At 50.9% G+C, this 19,042-nt stretch overlaps 1 protein-coding gene across 3 annotated transcripts in view; it reads left to right on the forward strand.

The window, feature by feature from the left end:
* Positions 1–19,042, forward strand: part of DNPEP (aspartyl aminopeptidase) — a 479,746-nt gene that overhangs the window by 343,451 nt on the left and 117,253 nt on the right. For 2 of the 3 annotated variants that reach the window (XM_085650112.1, XM_085650111.1), the window contains exon 14: positions 1,210–1,377. In XM_085650112.1, coding sequence (XP_085506238.1) covers positions 1,210–1,377 — 168 coding nt within the window. Of the gene's footprint in view, positions 1–1,209; positions 2,612–5,322; positions 5,846–19,042 lie in introns of those variants that run through there. The other variant, XR_014980105.1, reaches the window with a different exon arrangement.

A 19,042-nucleotide genomic window follows, 5' to 3' on the forward strand; every position in this document is an offset into this window, starting at 1 on the left:
GCTAGAGGGGTGGCTATGGTATGCCAGGGCAGTGTGTTTGTGGGCATGGCACACAGGGATGTGTGCCATGTCGACTCTCTGTTTTGTTCTGCACCAAGACACTTAGCCTGCAAAGGCAGTGTGTGTATGTGTGTCAGGGTACAGGGCCTCTAAGGGTGGCAAAATAAGTGCTGCGGCCCTTAGGGGCCTTCTCTGGTCACAGTGCCCTGGGTACCTATGGTACCATTTACCAGGGGCTGACGTGGCCAGAGATGCAAATTGGGTTTAGGCTTCAATGCAGTTTTAGGGAAGGAACACAGGCCCTGGGTACCTGATTGGCAGGAGCCCAGGGCACACTCAAAGTACATCAGCAATTCAGCAAAAAGTGGGGGCATACCATGCAAGAAAGATGGCACTTTTCTCACACAAGCCAAATGTTCTACCCCAGCCTGGAACTTGAGATGTCTCTTAAGAGGTATATTGACCCCAACACTGTCCAAATGGTGCTGTAACCACGTTAATGTCTAGAAGCATTACTCGGGTGGGACAGACATTCGGTAATGTGGAGCTCATGACTGTCTGGACCAAGACGAAGGAGTACAGCATGTTTTTTTTCCTTGGCCTCCTCTACTGTCATTTCCCATCCTCTTCTCAGCATTTGAACTTCCCTCCTGCAGCCTCAAGCTCTTCTTCTCTTGATGCCTCCACATTGAGATGGAGATATCAAAGACGAATCAGGGGGGTTCACTCTCCCCCTGTCTTTCTGTAGCTTTCTCCATTGGTGCCTCCATCACTCTTACCTGCATCTGACATGCCTTCGTTCTCCGTATTCTGCTTTATGGCTTTGTCCCTCTCTCGCCATTTGTCTCTGTCACTTTGTGACCCTGTCTTCACAGTTTTCTGTCTCTCCTTCTCATGATCTACCCTCTCTTACACTACTGCTGTGTGTATCCTGGATCTCATTTAATTTTCTTGCACTGTCTCTTCTTTTCACAACAATGCTCCTCTCTCTTACATTTTGTGTTTGCTATTGTACGGCCTTCTCTGACTCGCCCACTCTCTTCCTGCCTTACACATGCTCCTCTTGTTACCTGTGTTTCTCTTTCTCTCTCTCTGCCTCACACGCACTTCCATGCTCTTCCTGCCTCATCTCTTATTTCATATCTCTCGCACTCATTTCCAGTGCTCGCCCCACTCTCACGGACACCCCTGATCTCTCTTTTCTCTCAGGAATTCATGGTGCGGAATGATGCCCCCTGCGGCACCACTATTGGGCCCATTCTGGCCTCCAAGCTGGGTCTGCGGGTCGTAGACTTGGGTTGCCCCCAGCTGGCCATGCACTCCATTCGGGAGATGTGCTGCACCTCCGGAGTGCTGCAGACCACCTCACTTTTTCAGGTAAGATGGATTGGGGAGTGTGGCGGGATGTGCTGGCCTCTGAGTGTACACAACCCTCGGTGGCACTGCCATGGGGTGCGCATGACTGAGGGTGAAAAATAGAGTGGAGAGTATGTGTGGACCACTCTTCGAGCATTATGGCTGAAAACATCGCAATTAAATATATTGTCCAGAGTGTTGCTGAAATGTGCACATCAGTGTTTAATTTAACTTGCATACTGTCCTCAAAAAGGGTAATGCACTGGTAACATTACTTCAAACAGAATACTTGTGAACAGATCTCAGCAGACAGGAGAAGTCCCCTCCATGCAGCAGTACCACAGCACAAGAACACCAGGTCTAAAGTCCAGGGCATTTCAGAAGCCCCCGCAAACCCTAATCACTGTATTACATTTAAACATTACATTGTTGTGTATCCTGGGACTCTTGCCCATGTTTATTAGGCCTGGATTCCCAACCCACTGGTAATGAATAAGTACACCATTGCTTGAGCAGGGAATTCCAGGTCACGGTACCCTCACACAACCCAAAGAGCATGCCTGCCAATGTAGGGCCGTGCTTCTTGGGATACCCTTGGAGACTTCAGGGACACGGGTAATCCAAACAATAGTTCATTAATGGGTTACACACTCAAGGATCACTAGAAATGGGATATGCATTGCAACATATTTATTTGAAAATAGTTATTTTAACGCTCCTGGATCTAGTGTGAACAGTATTGTTTGATAAGATCACAGCAGATGAAATTAAAAGCAGCTAAGTGTTTCATGAACAGTGAAAATAACAGGGAAAAATGGTACCATCACAGTTTCTAGCCCTTAGCACCTTGACTGTGCGGTCTCTAGGCGCTATGCTAGTTCTAGCAGATGAATAAATAATAGGCCTATTTCTCGAGTTTCAGAGATGGTGGGTACACCTGGAACAACAAGGTTTGTTGTCAGGAATAGCTGGCTATTTTTGAGCACACGGGCAATGAGATTGTGTCTGTGAGACAACCCAATCCTGGCACCAGACCGGGAGGCCAGTCTCTTGCAAGAATGTAGCAGCTTCGGTTAAAGCAGTGGAAGTTGGACCCGTACCCTTCAGGATCAGCACACTGGCTGAAGATTCTCTTCTCTGTGATCTGTTCTAGGGGCTTATATAGGATTTGACCACTGACTTTTCCCCTGCATTGCAGAATCGAATGGGATTTGAAGACCCAAGATGTAGCAAGACTAAAAAAGTTGGATGCAAAGTATGTCACTGTTAGAAATGGGGGTCTCTAGTTAGCAATGGCTGGTCACTGTCCAAGTAGGGACCCTTCTTCCTAAGTCAGAGTAAGCGGGCTACACCCTATGATAACCCCCGCTCAACCCTGTGGTAACGTAGCACGAGCAGCTAGGCTTATCTCAGAGGCAGTGTGTGAAGCATTTATGACCATACACAGTAACACAGTTAGGAACACTACAAAGGGACACCACACAACTAGTTATAACAAGCATTGGCATAGCCAATAGGTCTCGCCTATGGGACCTTATAAGTGTTTAGCCATGCAACAGTTGCATAACTAAACACCTATAAGGTCCCAAAAGCGAGACCTATTGGCTATGCCAAGCGGCCGCAAAAGTGAAAGTGATCGCGATCAAACGTGAAAGTGAAAGTAATCGCGGTAAAAGTGTCGCGCGCGCCCGTGCACATGCACTGCAGCTCTAGGCTGGCCTGGTAGCACTTTTTGGAGCCCTCTCACTAAGTCTCGCCAGAGCAGCGCATGCGCTGGGTCAGGCGAGACCTAAAAATAAGTATCTTTATATATAGACTTAACACAAGACCAATAACAGTAAAAATCCACAATACTAGGCAAATAGGGTTACTCTTAAAATGCTGCAAAAATAGTTCAAAGTGTGCAAAGAGGAGTTCAGTTCAAGGCAGTGGTCTCTGCGACCCTTTTACTCACAAAATACCTGGACTCTGTAGCAAAGCAACCAGAATGTCGCTAAGAAGTTGTAGCGATGATTTTCCTCACGCTTGACCAGCGATGTGTTGAATCCTTGCCGCAAGGGAGGATGATGCGCTGATCTGTGTGCAGGACAAAGCGACAAACTTCTCCACGCTAAGCCGGCGATGCGTCGAAATCCTTGCCGCGAAGGGAGGATGATGCTCCGAGCCTGTTGCGTGTACTATCTCGTTGCGATGAAAGAAAATGGTGCTCTGTGAGGGTGCGACGATCCTGATTCGATGCGATAAAAATGGCAGACGCTCAGTCTCCACGCTGCGATGAAGTGAAGCGATGAACTCGATGCGATGATCTCTGTTTAGCGAGCCTTTGGCAGCCCGCATACAGGTGATGCGATAATCTTGAGGTCAGCGAGCCTTTGGCAGCCCGCAAACAGGTGATGCGATGATCTCTGGTTAGCGAGCCTTTGGCAGCCCGCAAACAGGTGATGCGATAATCTTGAGGTCAGCGAGCCTTTGGCAGCCCGCAAACAGGTGATGCGATGATCTCCGGTAGCGAGCACTCAGCGGCAGCAGCACGATGATTTTCCCTATACTCTTCAGCTGCGGCGGCTCGCTAACAGACGTTACCGACGATTTTCAGCACTCTGTTCTCCACAGTAGAACTAGAGGCGCTGGAACTCACAGGAGCCTCACCTGCAGATAGAAATCCTCGCTGGGAGGAAACAGGAGGCTGGTGGTGGAGTCTGATGTGCCTGAGACTCCAGCAGGAGGCTAGCTCTCTTCTAGCCCTTGGGTGATTGCTGTAGCAAAAATAAAAGTTCCTTCAAAGTCCTTTTCTTCTTCTTCCAAGTCCAGTAGTAACCACTGCAGGCCAGTCCAAGAAACAGCACACAAGCACAAGGACAGTCCTCTCCTGCAGATTCCTTCAGTTACACGGACAGAAGTTCTTCTTGTTGTCCAGGAGCAATACCCTTTGTAGCGGTTTCAGCACAGATATTTCTACCCCAAAAGTCTTTGTTCTCAGAAGCTACAAGTCACTGAACCCAACCAGAACCAGTTCTGCCCAGTCCTGGAGCACTTTGTTTACCAGGCTGCATCCTTCCTTTCAGAAAGAGGGGGTCTGCCATCAGACGCACAGTGGGAGGGGAGCCAGCATTCACCTTGCCAGGCACAGCCCTATTCAGGTCCAGGAGCTACTCCTCCCCATACTCTAATGCAGATCTCTCTATTCAACCCAGGTCTGACTCAGCCTGCACTGTCCCTCCAAAACCAGAAAGCCAATACACATAACAGCAGAGCACACTGGAAGGCTTAGGCAAGAAAGTACCCACCTTCTAAAAGTGGTAGTTTCAAACACAGAATATAAAAATAACCTTCACTAAAAGATGTATTTTAATATTCTGAGCCCAGGCATACTAAATTCGTTTTTCAACCATGTTCTGTGGGTCAGTTAGGACTATAGAATGTAATAGCCAAACCTCCCATTCTGGCCTATAGAGAACAGGTAGCCTTACAGTAGTGAAAAACGAAATTGGGTGTAATTCACTACCAGGACATGTTACACACATCAGAGCATGTCCTACCTTACACATACAATGCACCCTACCATAGGGGTGGCTTACATGATGCCAAGGGTAGGTTCAGGGCCTGGGAAGTGGGTGCACTTCACAGCTAAGATGGCAGTTCTAGACTGCACGCAGACACTGCAGTGGCAGGTCTGAGACACACTTTACAAGCTGCTTCTGTGGGTGGCGCAAACCAGCGTTGCAGGCCCACCAGAAGCATTCGGTTTACCAGCCCTGGGCACACACAGGCCACGCTACTAGGGACTAACAGGCAAACCAAATAAGACAATCATGGATATACCAATTCACATGTCGTATTTACACACGGAGCATTTGCGCTGTGGCACTGAATGGCAGTGGCACAGCGCCCAGAGCATCTATAACCAGCAAAAACAGAGGAGACAACAGCGAAAAATGGAAGGGAGACCCACGCCAATGGTGCCAGGTCTAACAGTCACCTTTGTAAATAGCCCCAAAGCATTTGCGGAACCTTAGCTCATGTTTACTTTACGTGGCCAAACCTTGAGACATAAATACCACTTTTGCAAAAGAGGACAGAAATGCTGACTGTCAAGTAAAGTGTAGACAGGCTAACTAAAATGGAACCTTTCCTACATGGATCGAAGAACCTCAGACTTCCTGCTAAAACTAAATCAATGAAGCCTAAAAGCAAGTGATTAAAATAAATAAAGTAATAGTATTATATAGGGGGACTGTCATAGTGTCTGACATCCCTGGAAAACTTCGGAACTAAACCATCACTGACGTGTTTTTGCATGAGCTGCATATCATGACTTCGTGACACTTTTACAGAACAAAAGCGTACGCTAGAAACATGCATTTGATAAAATCACAGTTCATGCTTTCTTGCTGAAATGAAGTGGTTTCTTCATTTGAAGACATGAGATTTACGACAAGTGCAGTGGGCCCATCAGGCCGGCTAGGAAGAAATAATGAAAAAAAGAAAACTCAGACCCTGCAAGGGCCAAGGCCTCTGAATCCCATGCCCATGAGAGGGAGTGAGCGAGGCTCTAATAAGAGGCAAGTGGAAACTCGCAGGGCTCTCGGAACTAAAGTGAATGCTAAGAGAACTTTGAGACCTGACTCGGGCAACCAAAAATGTACAGATTCAGGCCTCAAATAGCAGCTACATTTAGGTTTCGGATAGCTGAGCTGTCCCTCAGATGACACAGAACTACAGGCTTTGACAATAGAGACAGAAACATATCTCGGGCTACACAGAATTTACAGCATCTGAAAGAAACACGTTAGTTAGATTCCTCACCTTAGAATATCCCCAGGCGTCAGACTGGATCCAGAAGATTTTTCGTCCGCAATACCCCTTGCGCGTCGCTAGGCGTCGTCTGCGGCTCCGCGTCCGTCGTCGGCGTCGTGCGCCGGGATGACGTCGGAGTACTTAGACGCCGCCCTCGCGCGCTGACGTCAGTTCTTCTTTTTTCCGCGCCAGTAAGCGCAGATCCGGGAGAGCTACCCCTTTAGTCAATTTTTGACTGACTTTTTGATCCTTTTTGATCCTGTCAATCGACACCGGTGCCGGTAGGATGCCTGGGTTTAAAGCCTGTACGGACTGTAGCCGATTGATGTCGGTTACGGACCATCACCGCCGGTGCCTGTACTGCTTGGGCCTCGACGCGGAGTCGTGCTCGGACTGTAAGGCCCTGACCTCGAAGGCTAGACGGGAGCGGTCCCGTAAGCTTCTCGAGATTCGCCACTCGGCTCCGCGTGCCTCTCGATCCCGGTCCAGGAGGAGGTTCAAGGATCGGTCGCGGAGCCGCAGCCGACGTCACCATCGGTCGTCGGGATCCAAGTCTTCGGGTAAGTCGAAGCATTCCAAGAAGTCCAAGAGGCGACATCGCTCTTCGGACTCCCCTCGCCGGTCGCGCGACTCGGCCGAGGGTCAGGGTGGTTCCACCCCCGCGACGCCGGCGGAAGTCAGTGCCTTCCTCTCGGCCATGAGGAACCTGGCTCCGCCGTCGGCGCCCGCTGGTGCGCCTCCGGGCCCCGCGGACCCGACTGGGCTGCCTTGCCTGCCGGTGGCTCCGGCCCCGGCGCCGTTGACGGCTTCGGCCTCGACGCCGCAAGCGCCCGAGGGACCCGTTCTCGAGTCCCCGTCGACGCCGGTTAACCTCGTCACGCCTCCTCCGCCGGCGTCGACACCGGTATCACCCCCGACGCCGACGTCGACTCCGCTCGACGTCGTGCCCCAGTTCAGTCCCACTCCGGGCCCGGCGCCGGTCCGGCGTCGATGGACGCCGAGATCGACGCCGCTAGAGACACATTATGTCTACCGCCCGGCTCCGTTACTTTCTCCTCTATACCAGGAGTCTGATGATGGTGACAACTGGGAGGGATCCGAGGATCCTATGGCCGTTCAGGCTCAACTGTCCCAGGACTGAGCAGATGAACTGGGGGAGGCCAGTGGCCTGGATACCTCTCCAGACACTGGATTCGTCTCTCCTCCGACTGTGGCTTCGGAGGAGGGCGCTGCTTTCTCTGTGGTGCTGCGCAAGGCGGCCGCAGCCCTTGGGCTCGAGCTGCCTGCCGTGACTGTGAGGACTAACGTGCTTACTGAGGTGCTTCAGTCTGCAGCAAGCTCCACTGAGCCTCTGCTGCAATTCAATGAGGCCCTCATTGACGTTCTGCAGGGCACCTGGTCCAAGCCCTCCACAGTTCCTCCTGTGGACAGGAACGTCGCCAGGCGCCACCGCCCTGCTCCGGGTGACCCCAGTTTTCTGTCCCAACACCCTACCCCTGAGAGCCTGGTTATCCAGGCCTCCACCTCCCAATCCTCTTTCCCGACCGCCCCGCCGGACCGGGATTCCAAGAGGCTAGAACAGTTTGGCAAGAAGCTGTTCTCTTCCCTTAGTTTGGGCCTGCGGTCTTTAAACACCGCTTGTCTCTTGGACCGTTATTCCCACTCTCTGTGGGATACGGTGGAGGACGTGCTGCCCCTGTGTCCGGAGGAGGCCCGGACACGACTTACCCAGGCTCTGGCCGATGGGAGGGATGCAGCACGACATGCAATCCGATGTGGGCTTGACACCACGGACTCGCTGGGTAGGGCCATTTCTACCACAGTGGCGCTTCGACGTCACGCCTGGCTGCGGTCCACGTCATTTTCGGGTGATGTCCAGAGCATTCTCATGGACATGCCCTTTGATGGCACTCGCCTGTTTGGCGAGAAGGCGGACAGTGCGCTGAACCGCTTTAAGGACTCCCGGGCTACGGCCAAGTCCTTGGGCCTCTCGGCCCCACGGTCGCAATCTTCCGCTTTTCGCCCCTTTCGTGGCCAAGGAAGGGGTGCCTCCTCACGTGCGCCCAGCCACCAGCCGCAGAACCAACCTGCGCGCGGTCGCGGACGTGTTTTCCGCCGTGGCGGTTCTGGAGGACGACGAGGTCAGCCCACATCCACCCCGGCAGCATCTGCCTCAAAGCCTTCCTAGTCCGAGCTTTCAGGCCCATTCCACGCCAGTGGGCGGCAGAGTTCGCCATCACCTGCTCCACTGGCGGTCCATCACATCGGACAGGTGGATGCTGCAAATCGTCCGAAGGGTCTACTCCCTCCCCTTCGAGACGACCCCTCCAGCCATGCCACCGCAGCACCACCGTATCTCGGGGGATCATTTGAATCTTCTCCACGAGGAAGTTTCGGCCCTCTTGGCCAAGGGGGCCGTCGAGCGCGTTCCGAGTCCAGAAGTAGGTCGTGGTTGTTATTCCCACTACTTTCTGGTTCCCATGAAGGGCAAAGGGGGCCTACGCCCTATCTTGGACCTCCGGAACGTCAATGCCTTCCTCCGGAAGGAAAGGTTCAAGATGTTGACTTTGGCTCAGGTTCTAGCTGCCCTAGACCCCGGAGACTGGATGGTAGCGTTGGACTTGCAGGACGCATATTTCCACATCCCCGTCCTGCCGGCCCACCGGCGTTACCTGCGGTTCACGGTGGGCCAAGAGCACTTTCAGTTTACCGTGCTCCCCTTCGGCCTCACCAGTGCCCCTCGGGTGTTCACGAAAGTGATGGCGGTGGTCGCAGCTCATCTGCGCAGATCAGGGGTTCCAGTCTTCCCCTATCTCGACGACTGGTTGTTGAAGGCGGGCTCGCCCCAGGCAGTCGTCTCCCACCTCCAGACTACGGCGGATCTCCTGCATTTGCTGGGGTTTTCCATCAACGTGCCGAAGTCACACCTGAGTCCCTCTCAGAAACTCCTTTTCATCGGAGCGGTTCTCGATTTGGCGCAGTTCCGGGTCTATCCACCGGAACAGCGGGTCCGGGATATACAGGCCCTGATTCCCATCTTTCGGCCTCTATCCTGGGTTTCGGTCAGGCTAGTGTTGCGGCTTCTGGGGCTGATGGCCTCCTGCATCCTACTAGTGCATCACGCCAGGCGGCGCATGCGGGCTCTGCAGTGGGACCTGAAGTTTCAGTGGGCCCAGCATCACGGCAACCTGTCCGACCATGTCTTGATCTCGGAGGGCACTGCACAGCAGTTGCAGTGGTGGCTCACGGACCGCGATTGGGTCATGGGCAGAAGCCTCTCCCTTCCCCAACCGGAGCATGTCGTAGTGACGGATGCGTCCCTCCTGGGATGGGGTGGCCATATGGGAGAGGCGGAGATCAGAGGCCTCTGGTCTCCGGCGGAGTCTCGCCTCCACATCAACCTGTTGGAGTTGAGAGCGATCCGGCTTGCACTGAAAGCCTTCCTTCCCTCTGTCAGGGGAAGTGTCGTGCAGGTGTTCACGGACAACACCACCGCCATGTGGTATTGCAACAAACAGGGCGGGGTGGGGTCGTGGACCCTTTGTCAGGAGGCTCTGTGCCTCTGGACGTGGCTGGAACACCAGGGCGTCACCCTAGTGGTTCAACATCTGGCGGGCTCTCTGAACGCCAGAGCAGACGAACTCAGCCGCCGGTGCATGATGGATCACGAATGGCGTCTGAACTCCGAAGTGGCGCAAGGTCTCTTTCAGCAGTGGGGAGAGCCTTGGTTAGATCTATTCGCCACCGAAGAGAACGCGCAATGTCAGCAGTTCTGCGCGTTGGAATTTCCAAGGCGGCACTCGCTCGGCGACGCTTTTCGTCACGAGTGGAGTTGCGGTCTGTTGTACGCCTTTCCGCCTATACCACTTCTGCCCAGAGTGCTGAAGAAGATCAGGCACGACCGGGCCCAAGTCATCTTGGTGGCTCCGGATTGGGCACGAAGGTACTGGTATCCCGAGCTACTCAGTATGTTGACCGATCCTCCGATACGTCTGCCCCTTCGGGAGGATCTTCTGTCGCAGCAGCAGGGGACGGTCCTCCACCCGAACCTGTCCAGCCTCCACCTCCATGCGTGGAGATTGAGCGGCGGCAGTTGATGCCATTTGACTTGCCTCCTGAAGTCTGTGATGTCATTCTGGCAGCCAGGCGTCCCTCCACAAAGACGGTATACGCCTGCCGGTGGAACAAATTTGTGGCATGGTGCACAGCAAAGGCTGTGGATCCCCTTTCCGCCCCTCTTTCTGAGGTTCTCCTCTTTCTTCTTTCTTTGGCCCGGCAGGGCTCTGCCCTGGGCACCCTGAAAGGTTATCTTGCTGCCATCTCTGCCTTCTTACGGCTTCCTGATCAGCCTTCTCTTTTCAAGTCCCCTGTAGTTTCACGCTTTCTAAAAGGCATTACTCACACGTTCCCTCCTGTCCCTTTTGTAATGCCTCAGTGGGACTTGAATCTTGTCTTGACATTCCTGATGTGCGCTCCCTTCGAGCCTCTTCACAATTGTCCTCTTCGCCTTCTGACTCTTAAGACTGCTTTTCTGGTAGCCATCACCTCGGCTAGACGGGTGAGTGAGCTCCAGGCTTTATCTTCAAAGCCTCCCTTTCTGTCTGTTCATCCGGACAAGGTTGTCCTTCGGCCTCGTCCCTCCTTTCTACCGAAAGTGGTGACTCCATTTCATCTTGGGCAGTCTGTCACCTTGCCCACCTTCTTTCCGCCTCCGCATCCTTCCAAAGAGGAAGAGCGGCTCCACCGTCTGGACCCAAAACGTGCGCTCTCCTTTTATTTGGACCGCACTAAGCAGTTCCGGGTGGACGACCAACTTTTCGTTGGATACGTGGGTGCTAAGAAGGGGAAAGCTGTGCACAAACGGACCATCTCTCGGTGGGTCGTTTTGTGCATCAAAATTTGTTACTCTTTGGCTAAAAAGGACCCTCCTGTTGGGCTGCGCGCCCACTCCACTCGGGCCACAGCGGCTACTACTGCTTTGGGACGGGGTGTCCCTTTGCAGGACATCTGTCAGGCGGCGACGTGGGCTTCGCTACACACGTTTGCCAGGCATTATTGCCTTGACAGCCAAGTCCGGAGGGATGGCTTCTTTGGCCGTTCTGTCCTCCAGGACTTTCTGGTGTGATCTTGGTTCGCAGACCCACCACCGGGGTTGGTGTTGCTGGGGTATCTATTCTAAGGTGAGGAATCTAACTAACGTTTTTCTTTCAGATGAACAAGTTACTTACCTTCGGTAACAATGTATCTGTAAGAAACATTAGTTAGTTAGATTCCTCACCGACCCACCCATCCTCCCCGTTCTGCGAACTGACATCTAGGGTTAAGGTTGTCCTTTCAGGCTCCTAGATTTTATTTTTGGCACCAGTGTCGGTCTTTGCATGGCTCTGCGTTCCTGGCGCGGAAGGCTATGTACAAGAACTGACGTCAGCGCACGAGGGCAGCGTCTAAGTACTCCGACGTCATCCCGGCGCACGACGACGGACGCGGAGCCGCAGACGACGCCTAGCGACGCGCAAGGGGTATTGCTGACGAAAAATCTTCCGGATCCAGTCTGACGCCTGGGGATATTCTAAGGTGAGGAATCTAACTAACTAATGTTTCTTACAGATACATCGTTACCGAAGGTAAGTAACTTGTTCTTCAGGCCTCATATAGCTGCTATGACAACAGAGATGCCTTGTTTTATATAGAATGTACAAGTCCAAGCTTCAGATAGCTGAGCTATCCCTCAGGTGACAACTGAAGGCTTTGACAATAGATTGCAGAGACCTCACGCAACGCAGAATGCACAAGTTCAGACCTCGGATAGCTGTGCTATTTCTCAGGTGGCAAACACTTGAAAAACTCAGGCCTCTGACAACAGAGATGTTGCTCATGGTGATTAATTATATCAGTGAGTTGGCCAGGATCACAATGAGAGTTTAAAGGGAGCTGGGAAGGTCTTGCGTAATGAATTAACACAAAGGCCTTGTTTACAGATTGTGGGGAGGTGTAAAAATCATGCAGACTCTGTGGAAAGTCTTGTCCTCTTGCTTATCATAATATTTGTTTTTAAAAACAAGTGGTGTTGCACATCCCCAATTACAGTGCTACAACTCCTCTGCACAGGGAAGCTGTGTCCATTGACTCGACAAGGCGCTGGTGCTAAACACAATGGATTCAAGATGTGAGATCCCATGGAATTCAGTAGCTATTATCACAATATAAGTTGTCATAATGCGATTAATTGTGCTATTATAGGAATGCCTCAACCATGTCTAAATTACGTTCTTAGTGTCTTTTTACTCCTCTCTCTCACGCTTTATCTTTGCCACTGTTTCTTTCTCGTAGCCTCTTTACTTTGTTGCATGAATCCCAATTCTCTGCTGGAAAACCAGCTTTTCCTTGGAAGTGGGCACTCTCAGACCCTGGACTGATCTAGAGAATGAGACATCTGAGAGACACTCTGGGACTGCTGGACTAAGCACTTTCTTACAAACTAGAAAGTTTCTCATCAGAGTGTGAGACTTACATACCTAAGAGACTGTCACGAATGGACCAGACAGTCTTAACCATGAGACATGAGGAAGAGAGCAGAAGTTAAAAGAAGCTCTTCAAATCCCTTACTGTGCTCTTAGGAAAATAGTTTAGCCTGAGTGATGGTTGGGAGCTTTGAAGCACCAGTAATTCCCCTGGTTTCTGATCTGTGCAGCATTGGCGCTGTCATTGTCCCTGTCCTGTGAGTCCCCGTCTCTCTCCAGGCAGAGCACTCTCTGCGTGTCCAGTTATTGTTCTGTACAGGGCGCTGCCCGTGCACCTCGCTTCACTCTGCAACGCCCTCTGCTGTCCCACGGACCGGGCTACTCTGATACTGGAGCCCCTGCCAGCCTGGATCAGACCGCACCCGTTGGTCCGTGGTCTTCACGGGGATGGTCACTGTGAGGGCATCCAGACGACATTCTGCTATATGGGACAGACCCCTTCAATACACTGAATAGGTTAATGCAGATCCTAACTAATCTTGGCCGCTATTCGGGCTATACCATTAATTGAAGAAAATCTTTAATTTATTTCTTGCAGGGCCGGCATTACGATTGCCTTGTGACTATGAGGTGACAGTAGTCACAGAAGGGTTTCATTACCTTGGCATATATGTTACTATAGATCCCGACTTGTTTTTCATAAAAATCTCTCACCGCTGCTGGACAAACTGAGGCCAGATGTTCGTCGTTGAAAGGTCCCTACCCCTATCACTTTCTGGAGAGACGCTCTTTTTAAAATGATGTCCCCACCCCGTTTCCTCTCTATTCTACAGACCACACTGTTTCCGGTGCATGCCTCATACTTTCAAGCCATCGAAGGGGAACTTAGGACACTGCTCTGAAACAGGGGCCCGGCAAGAGCTGTGCTACATAAACTCACCAAGGGGTGGAATGATGAGGGGATAGCCCTGCCTGTTATTCAGAAATACTACTGGACAGGGAAACTCACCACCATTAACAGCTGGGTTATTCTCCCCCTGGACGAGCCTGCGGTCCGATTGGACAGGCTGATGATGCTGCAGTGGGGTTATCTCAGGGCTTTCGGGCACAGCTACGAACACTACCCTCTATGGCCCAATGGCAACCGTGGTTACTCTCTGGCACACTTTCACGAAGGCCCTGGGACGGAGCGGTAAAAGCATGCCAGCTACATCCCTAAGGAACACTGCAGAGTTGGGTACCCTGGGAGCACAGTCAAGATTTGAGAAGTGGCTTTTAATTGGCCTTTCCCAAGTAGAGGACCTCTGGGCTCACGGGGATGTTCTCCCCTGGGTAGACTTACAGCGCGACTATCAGCTGACCCCCAGGAGATCTGTCGCTGTCTCAACCTACGTCACGCACTTTGAGCAGTATTGCCATAAGGAGTGCAGCTCCCTGAGCCTTTGCCCAATGAAGATTGGCTGTAAGACGAATATATGCCGTGGAAAGACGAGACCCTGACATATTAAACATTGATCAATAACACACCCTATGCCGTGCAGCATCTGACGGAGCCGTGAGCTCAAGACCTAAAAGAGCTAGAGGATGATGAATGGGCGCGGCTCCGGCCTCCCCAAGGGCCACACAGGCGGGTTTCTGTTAAGTTCAACTAAAACTGTTGCATCGATCCTGTTACGCCCAGACTACACTGGTCAAAATGGGTAAGGCGATGACGGTGAGTTGACATGAGTGTTGGCAAGCTGGTACAGTTTACCATATTGTGTAGCAGTGCCCAGCATTACAAACCTCATGGGCAGCGGTTTTTTTGTGCATGAGTGAAGTGACGGGGTGGGCTATGACCGCCTCTGCGAAATGGTGTCTCCTCAACATCTGGAGCGCAACGGACCTGAATCACATGGAACAGCTATGGTGGACCTAGGGACAGTCAGTTGCTAAACGTAATATTGCGAGATTGTGGGGGGGGGGAAGGGGCAGAGCAGACTTCGCAGCTGAGGGACTTCAATCATGACATGGATTGGTGTATGTTAACTGAGAGGGTGATATATGAAGGCTGGGGATGCCCCTACAAATGGGGGAAAAGTTTGGGTAAATGGAATGCCTATAGGGGCAACATTTGTAATGACTTTGCCTCCTCTGGTCTGGTGGAGACGCTATCGTGTCCATGTGTGTCCCTAACCAATGTCAGCTGAGTGGGGACGAGGTATTGCTGGGAATGTTGGATATTGAGATGCTCATGCAACCCAATGGAATCTTAGCGCACAATTATGCTTTGTATTTCTTTTTTATTAAACTGTCAATAAACATATTTATATTTAAAAAACAATACAACCCTCTGAACCCTGAGACCCAAACCAAGCCCTACTGGTGAACCTTCCCCCTGAACACCAAGCAGCACGTGTCCTGCCTCCTCCTCCTCCTCCAAACCCTTGCCCGGTTCTACAAGTGTATCTCTTTCAGAAGCAGCAGCATCCTTTAATGTTAAAAAGAATTCATACTTGGGTACAGCTCTGCCACGGTACCTCCATCACACACCGCACCAGTGCATACTGTCCCACTGCTAAGGTGTGTAATCAATTCTAACAAGACGTATGATCCATCTACTTTCAAGTCCATTTCCAGCTCCATACCCGACACCCTCATTCCAAACCACCAACATCTCAGGTGATTTAATCTCCGGGATCCGCACAGCTCGGTCAGTGCAGCTCCGTCCTACAGGCCATGCTCAGATGTTCAACTGCTAGGATGCTGGCATCTGATACATGTAACTATTAAGGTGAGGAGAGGTGGCCCCACCTACCTCTGCCCTGACCAACCTCACACCTTCCAGGGGTATACCTGATGTGTGTATCTGGTACAGCCGCACCAGGGCCCTCAAGTGTCGGTTTCCACAGCAACCCTGTTATTTCCTTCTTTCACCACCCAGGCAAGGATCCCAAGTTTATGGTCTGACTTGATAGCACAGCTGTTGCTAGACAATTATGTTAGAATTACAGAGCGGAGCTCCGCCCACATGTTGGGAGCCAGGAGTACATGTTTTGATTGTGCAGGCGTTGTGTGCTTCCACAAGAGTGCTTGCCCTCCACACAGCTATGATCACTTTACCCAGCTGCCTGAGCTAAAACGTTCAGGGGCACACACATGACACTGAAAGATATTACATTTATGGTGTCTTTCTCTGGCATCAGCACAGAAGGGAGGAAGGCAGTCATTAACCTACATGGATTCTTAGGTCTGGCTTGACAGTGCAAATGCCACCTGACCTTTTGACCTGCACCAATATTATTCTAAAGTTCTTTACTTCCACAGAAATGCAGATTAATTCCCATGCTATTTACTTGTAGTGCTTCACATTTCCATATAACATTCATTTAAACCAAGACCTTTTGGCATTGCCAATGCTTCTTCTTACATTGTTGGGGCTTACGGCACCCTTGTTATGTAACTGGCCCTGCTTGTTCACTACAGAAAAGAGATCCTGGCACAGCCAAAGCAAAGCCCTGGTCTGAGGCGTTAATATTAACCTTTCTTCATGCCACCTCACCATACATAAGTTCTTGAACTCATGACTCCCACAGCCCTTCAGTCTTTGTGAGGCCACTTCTCTATTGTCCGAGTGACTCGGGAAGTTAATTGTTCCTTGTGATAAGCATTTCTGCTGCTCTTGGGAGCACAGGATCCAAGTCCTACTGCGAGCTCACTGAATGGCCAATACCTCTTCTGCAGGCATTGACTTTCAGAGGCTGGCGACGTCGAAGAGTTGTAGCTTTTGGAGAATGTTCTTGGATAGATTTAACTCAGTCAGCACTTGTAACTCTCTTAATAAATATATTGTAATAAGACTGTATTCACAATTGGCAATCTGCTTAGTGGACTCAAACTTGGAGGAGTCACTGAAGCAGAAGCGCAGAGGTTTTGCAGCATGAATCTTTTCTGGATTCACATGCCGTGCATTATTCCGCCATCTAATGGTCCGGAATTTTATTTGTCCTATTTATTTTTTGCGCATGCTGGTGGGCGTCGACATACCACCATTTGGCGTCCCTGTGTGACGTTGACGTGCTTCCTCCGGAAGTTCTCACCTTCGGTCGCCATCTTCAGATTCCTTTTCTCTGCCATTGGGTCTGGATCGTTACGGAAGGAGCTCCAAGAAAAGTCAAAAAAAATTGCAGGTAAATTTTAAAAAACATCAAAAAGACGACGAATCAAGATACCGTACATTCAATCGAGGTGCCGAAAGGCGCTGAGAAGCTGAAAGTCAGCTTTATTGACGCCGTACAGGAAATGCATGTACAGGGGGCTCCCTGTACGTGGTAAAAGACAAAACACCATTCAAGTTTTGCCTTAATTGCCACCATAAGTATGTCCAGAAAGACCAGCATCCATTCTGCAATCTCGGCCTACCAGTGGATCATCGAAGTGAGAACTGCAACGCGTGTTCGGCGTTTGCACCGAAGACATTGAGAGTAAGTTAGAGGCAGAGAAGAGTCAATTACAACATTCAAGGCCAGACTGCACCACTGTTGCTGAGAGACCTGGGCCTCTCCAGTAACAACGAAGAAAATGTGGCAGAGGGACCAGTTGGCGACACAGACATCGAAGTCCAAATCATGGAGGTCAAAAAGAAAACTTCGCGAGCAGTAAAAGAACCGTCGGCCACGAAGGCAATACACGAGTCACGAAAAACAGACTTCAGAACCGCGAAAGCATCGGTGTCGAAGCACTCGACGACCACAGTTGCGTCCCAGAAAAAACAGCCCATAGGATCCTTAAGCAAGGACTCCGGAGCAGAAAAGACCAAGACGTCGAAAGACAATCAAGGGAAAGATGCCTCGACGTCGAAGCAAGAGAGGTCGAAAACAGACAAACTGGGCACAAGGCATGCGGCTACAGAGAAGCCGTCGTCGTCCACCAAGTAAAGAACTGAAAGTTTCAATGTCGAAACGCAAGCAGCGGAAAAGGCGCCGTCGACCACAAAGAGAAGGTCCGAAACTCTCAATGCCGAAACACACGCTTCGGAGATCCAGAAGAAGAGGATTGAAGCTGAAATGGCCAGTATCTTACAACATAAGAGAGAATTTGCCGAAAGCTTGAAGCAGTTCAGGATACCGCCAAAAACCTCAATGGAAAAGGAGACCAGCTTCGAGGAATTAGAACCCCCCCCATGATGCCAGAGCAGTTCGGAGAGCAAGAAGAAGAGGTCTTTATCGAGGAAGAACAACAACAAACCAATCTAGAGTCAGAAACATTACAGGTTCAGGAACTACAGTGGCACGACCTCGACACGGACTCGCCTGAAGAGGCAGTCGACACCTACCCTTAAAGGCCTTCTCCTCCTGACGGCAATTGGATGTACAATCAAGTCATCAAATAAGCAGCAGAAACCTATGGGGTGCAGCTCGAGGAAGAGAAGCCTCAATCATGTTTCTTGCTCAAGACATGAATGCATCCCCGGTCAAAAGCACAGTTCCTGCCCATGTTACCACGTGTGCTAGACCAGGGGATAGAGGCCTTTAAGGAGCCTGCCACATGAAAGGCAGTCAGAGAAAAAAGTATAAACACTCCTCAAAGGATCCAATTTACATCAAAGGAACAGTTACAGCTGATTCCATTATAACAGCCACGGCCATGAAAAGGGCTAATGTACCTACCACTACTCATCCGCTGCCAGACAAGGAAAGCAAGAGAATGGACCTTATGGGGAGAAAGGTCGAAAGAAGCGTAGCAAACCAATGGCGCATTGCTAACTCCAACGCTTTACTAAACAGGCATGCATATCAGCACTGGGAAGACGTAGGAGACGTAGGAGAGCTGTTGAAACACCTACTTGAACCATTTCAGCGAAGGGCAAACCACCTGTTAGAAGAGGGGAAGAACATTGCAAATTCCTGTTTGAAATCTGCCCTAGATGCCGCAGAAACAGAAAGCAGACAAATGATGATGGGCATCACACAGAGAAGACACGCGTGGCTGCGAATCTCTGGGTTCAAACCAGAGGTGCAAAATAACATATTGAATGCACCTTTCAATGGGGAGCAGCTCTTTGGAAGCGCGGTGGATGACACGCTTCATAAAGTTAAAAAGGACAATAAAACAGCACGATCTATGGGGGCACTACAATTCAGAGGATGAATACGTAGAGGAACAGCTTCCGCAAGAAGGCCAGCAGGTGGAGGGAACCAGCACCCTACTACCTCGCATTATACATACCAACAAAGCTCCCAGGGAGGAAACGGCGACCAACAGCAGGTCAGCAACAAAACTGGCAATATCAACAAGGAAGACAATCCTTTCGAGGATGACCCCATGGAAGAGGCCTTCAACAAAGGGGAGAAGCTCCGGCAGCATCAAAGTCACTGCATTCAGACAACAACGCACACTCTGAAAACTACACATACAGTGCGCGCAAAGACACCAACTCAACCCCCTTA

This window comes from Triturus cristatus, chromosome 3_2, assembly GCF_964204655.1.
Source record: "Triturus cristatus chromosome 3_2, aTriCri1.1, whole genome shotgun sequence".
NCBI lineage: Eukaryota > Metazoa > Chordata > Amphibia > Caudata > Salamandridae > Triturus > Triturus cristatus.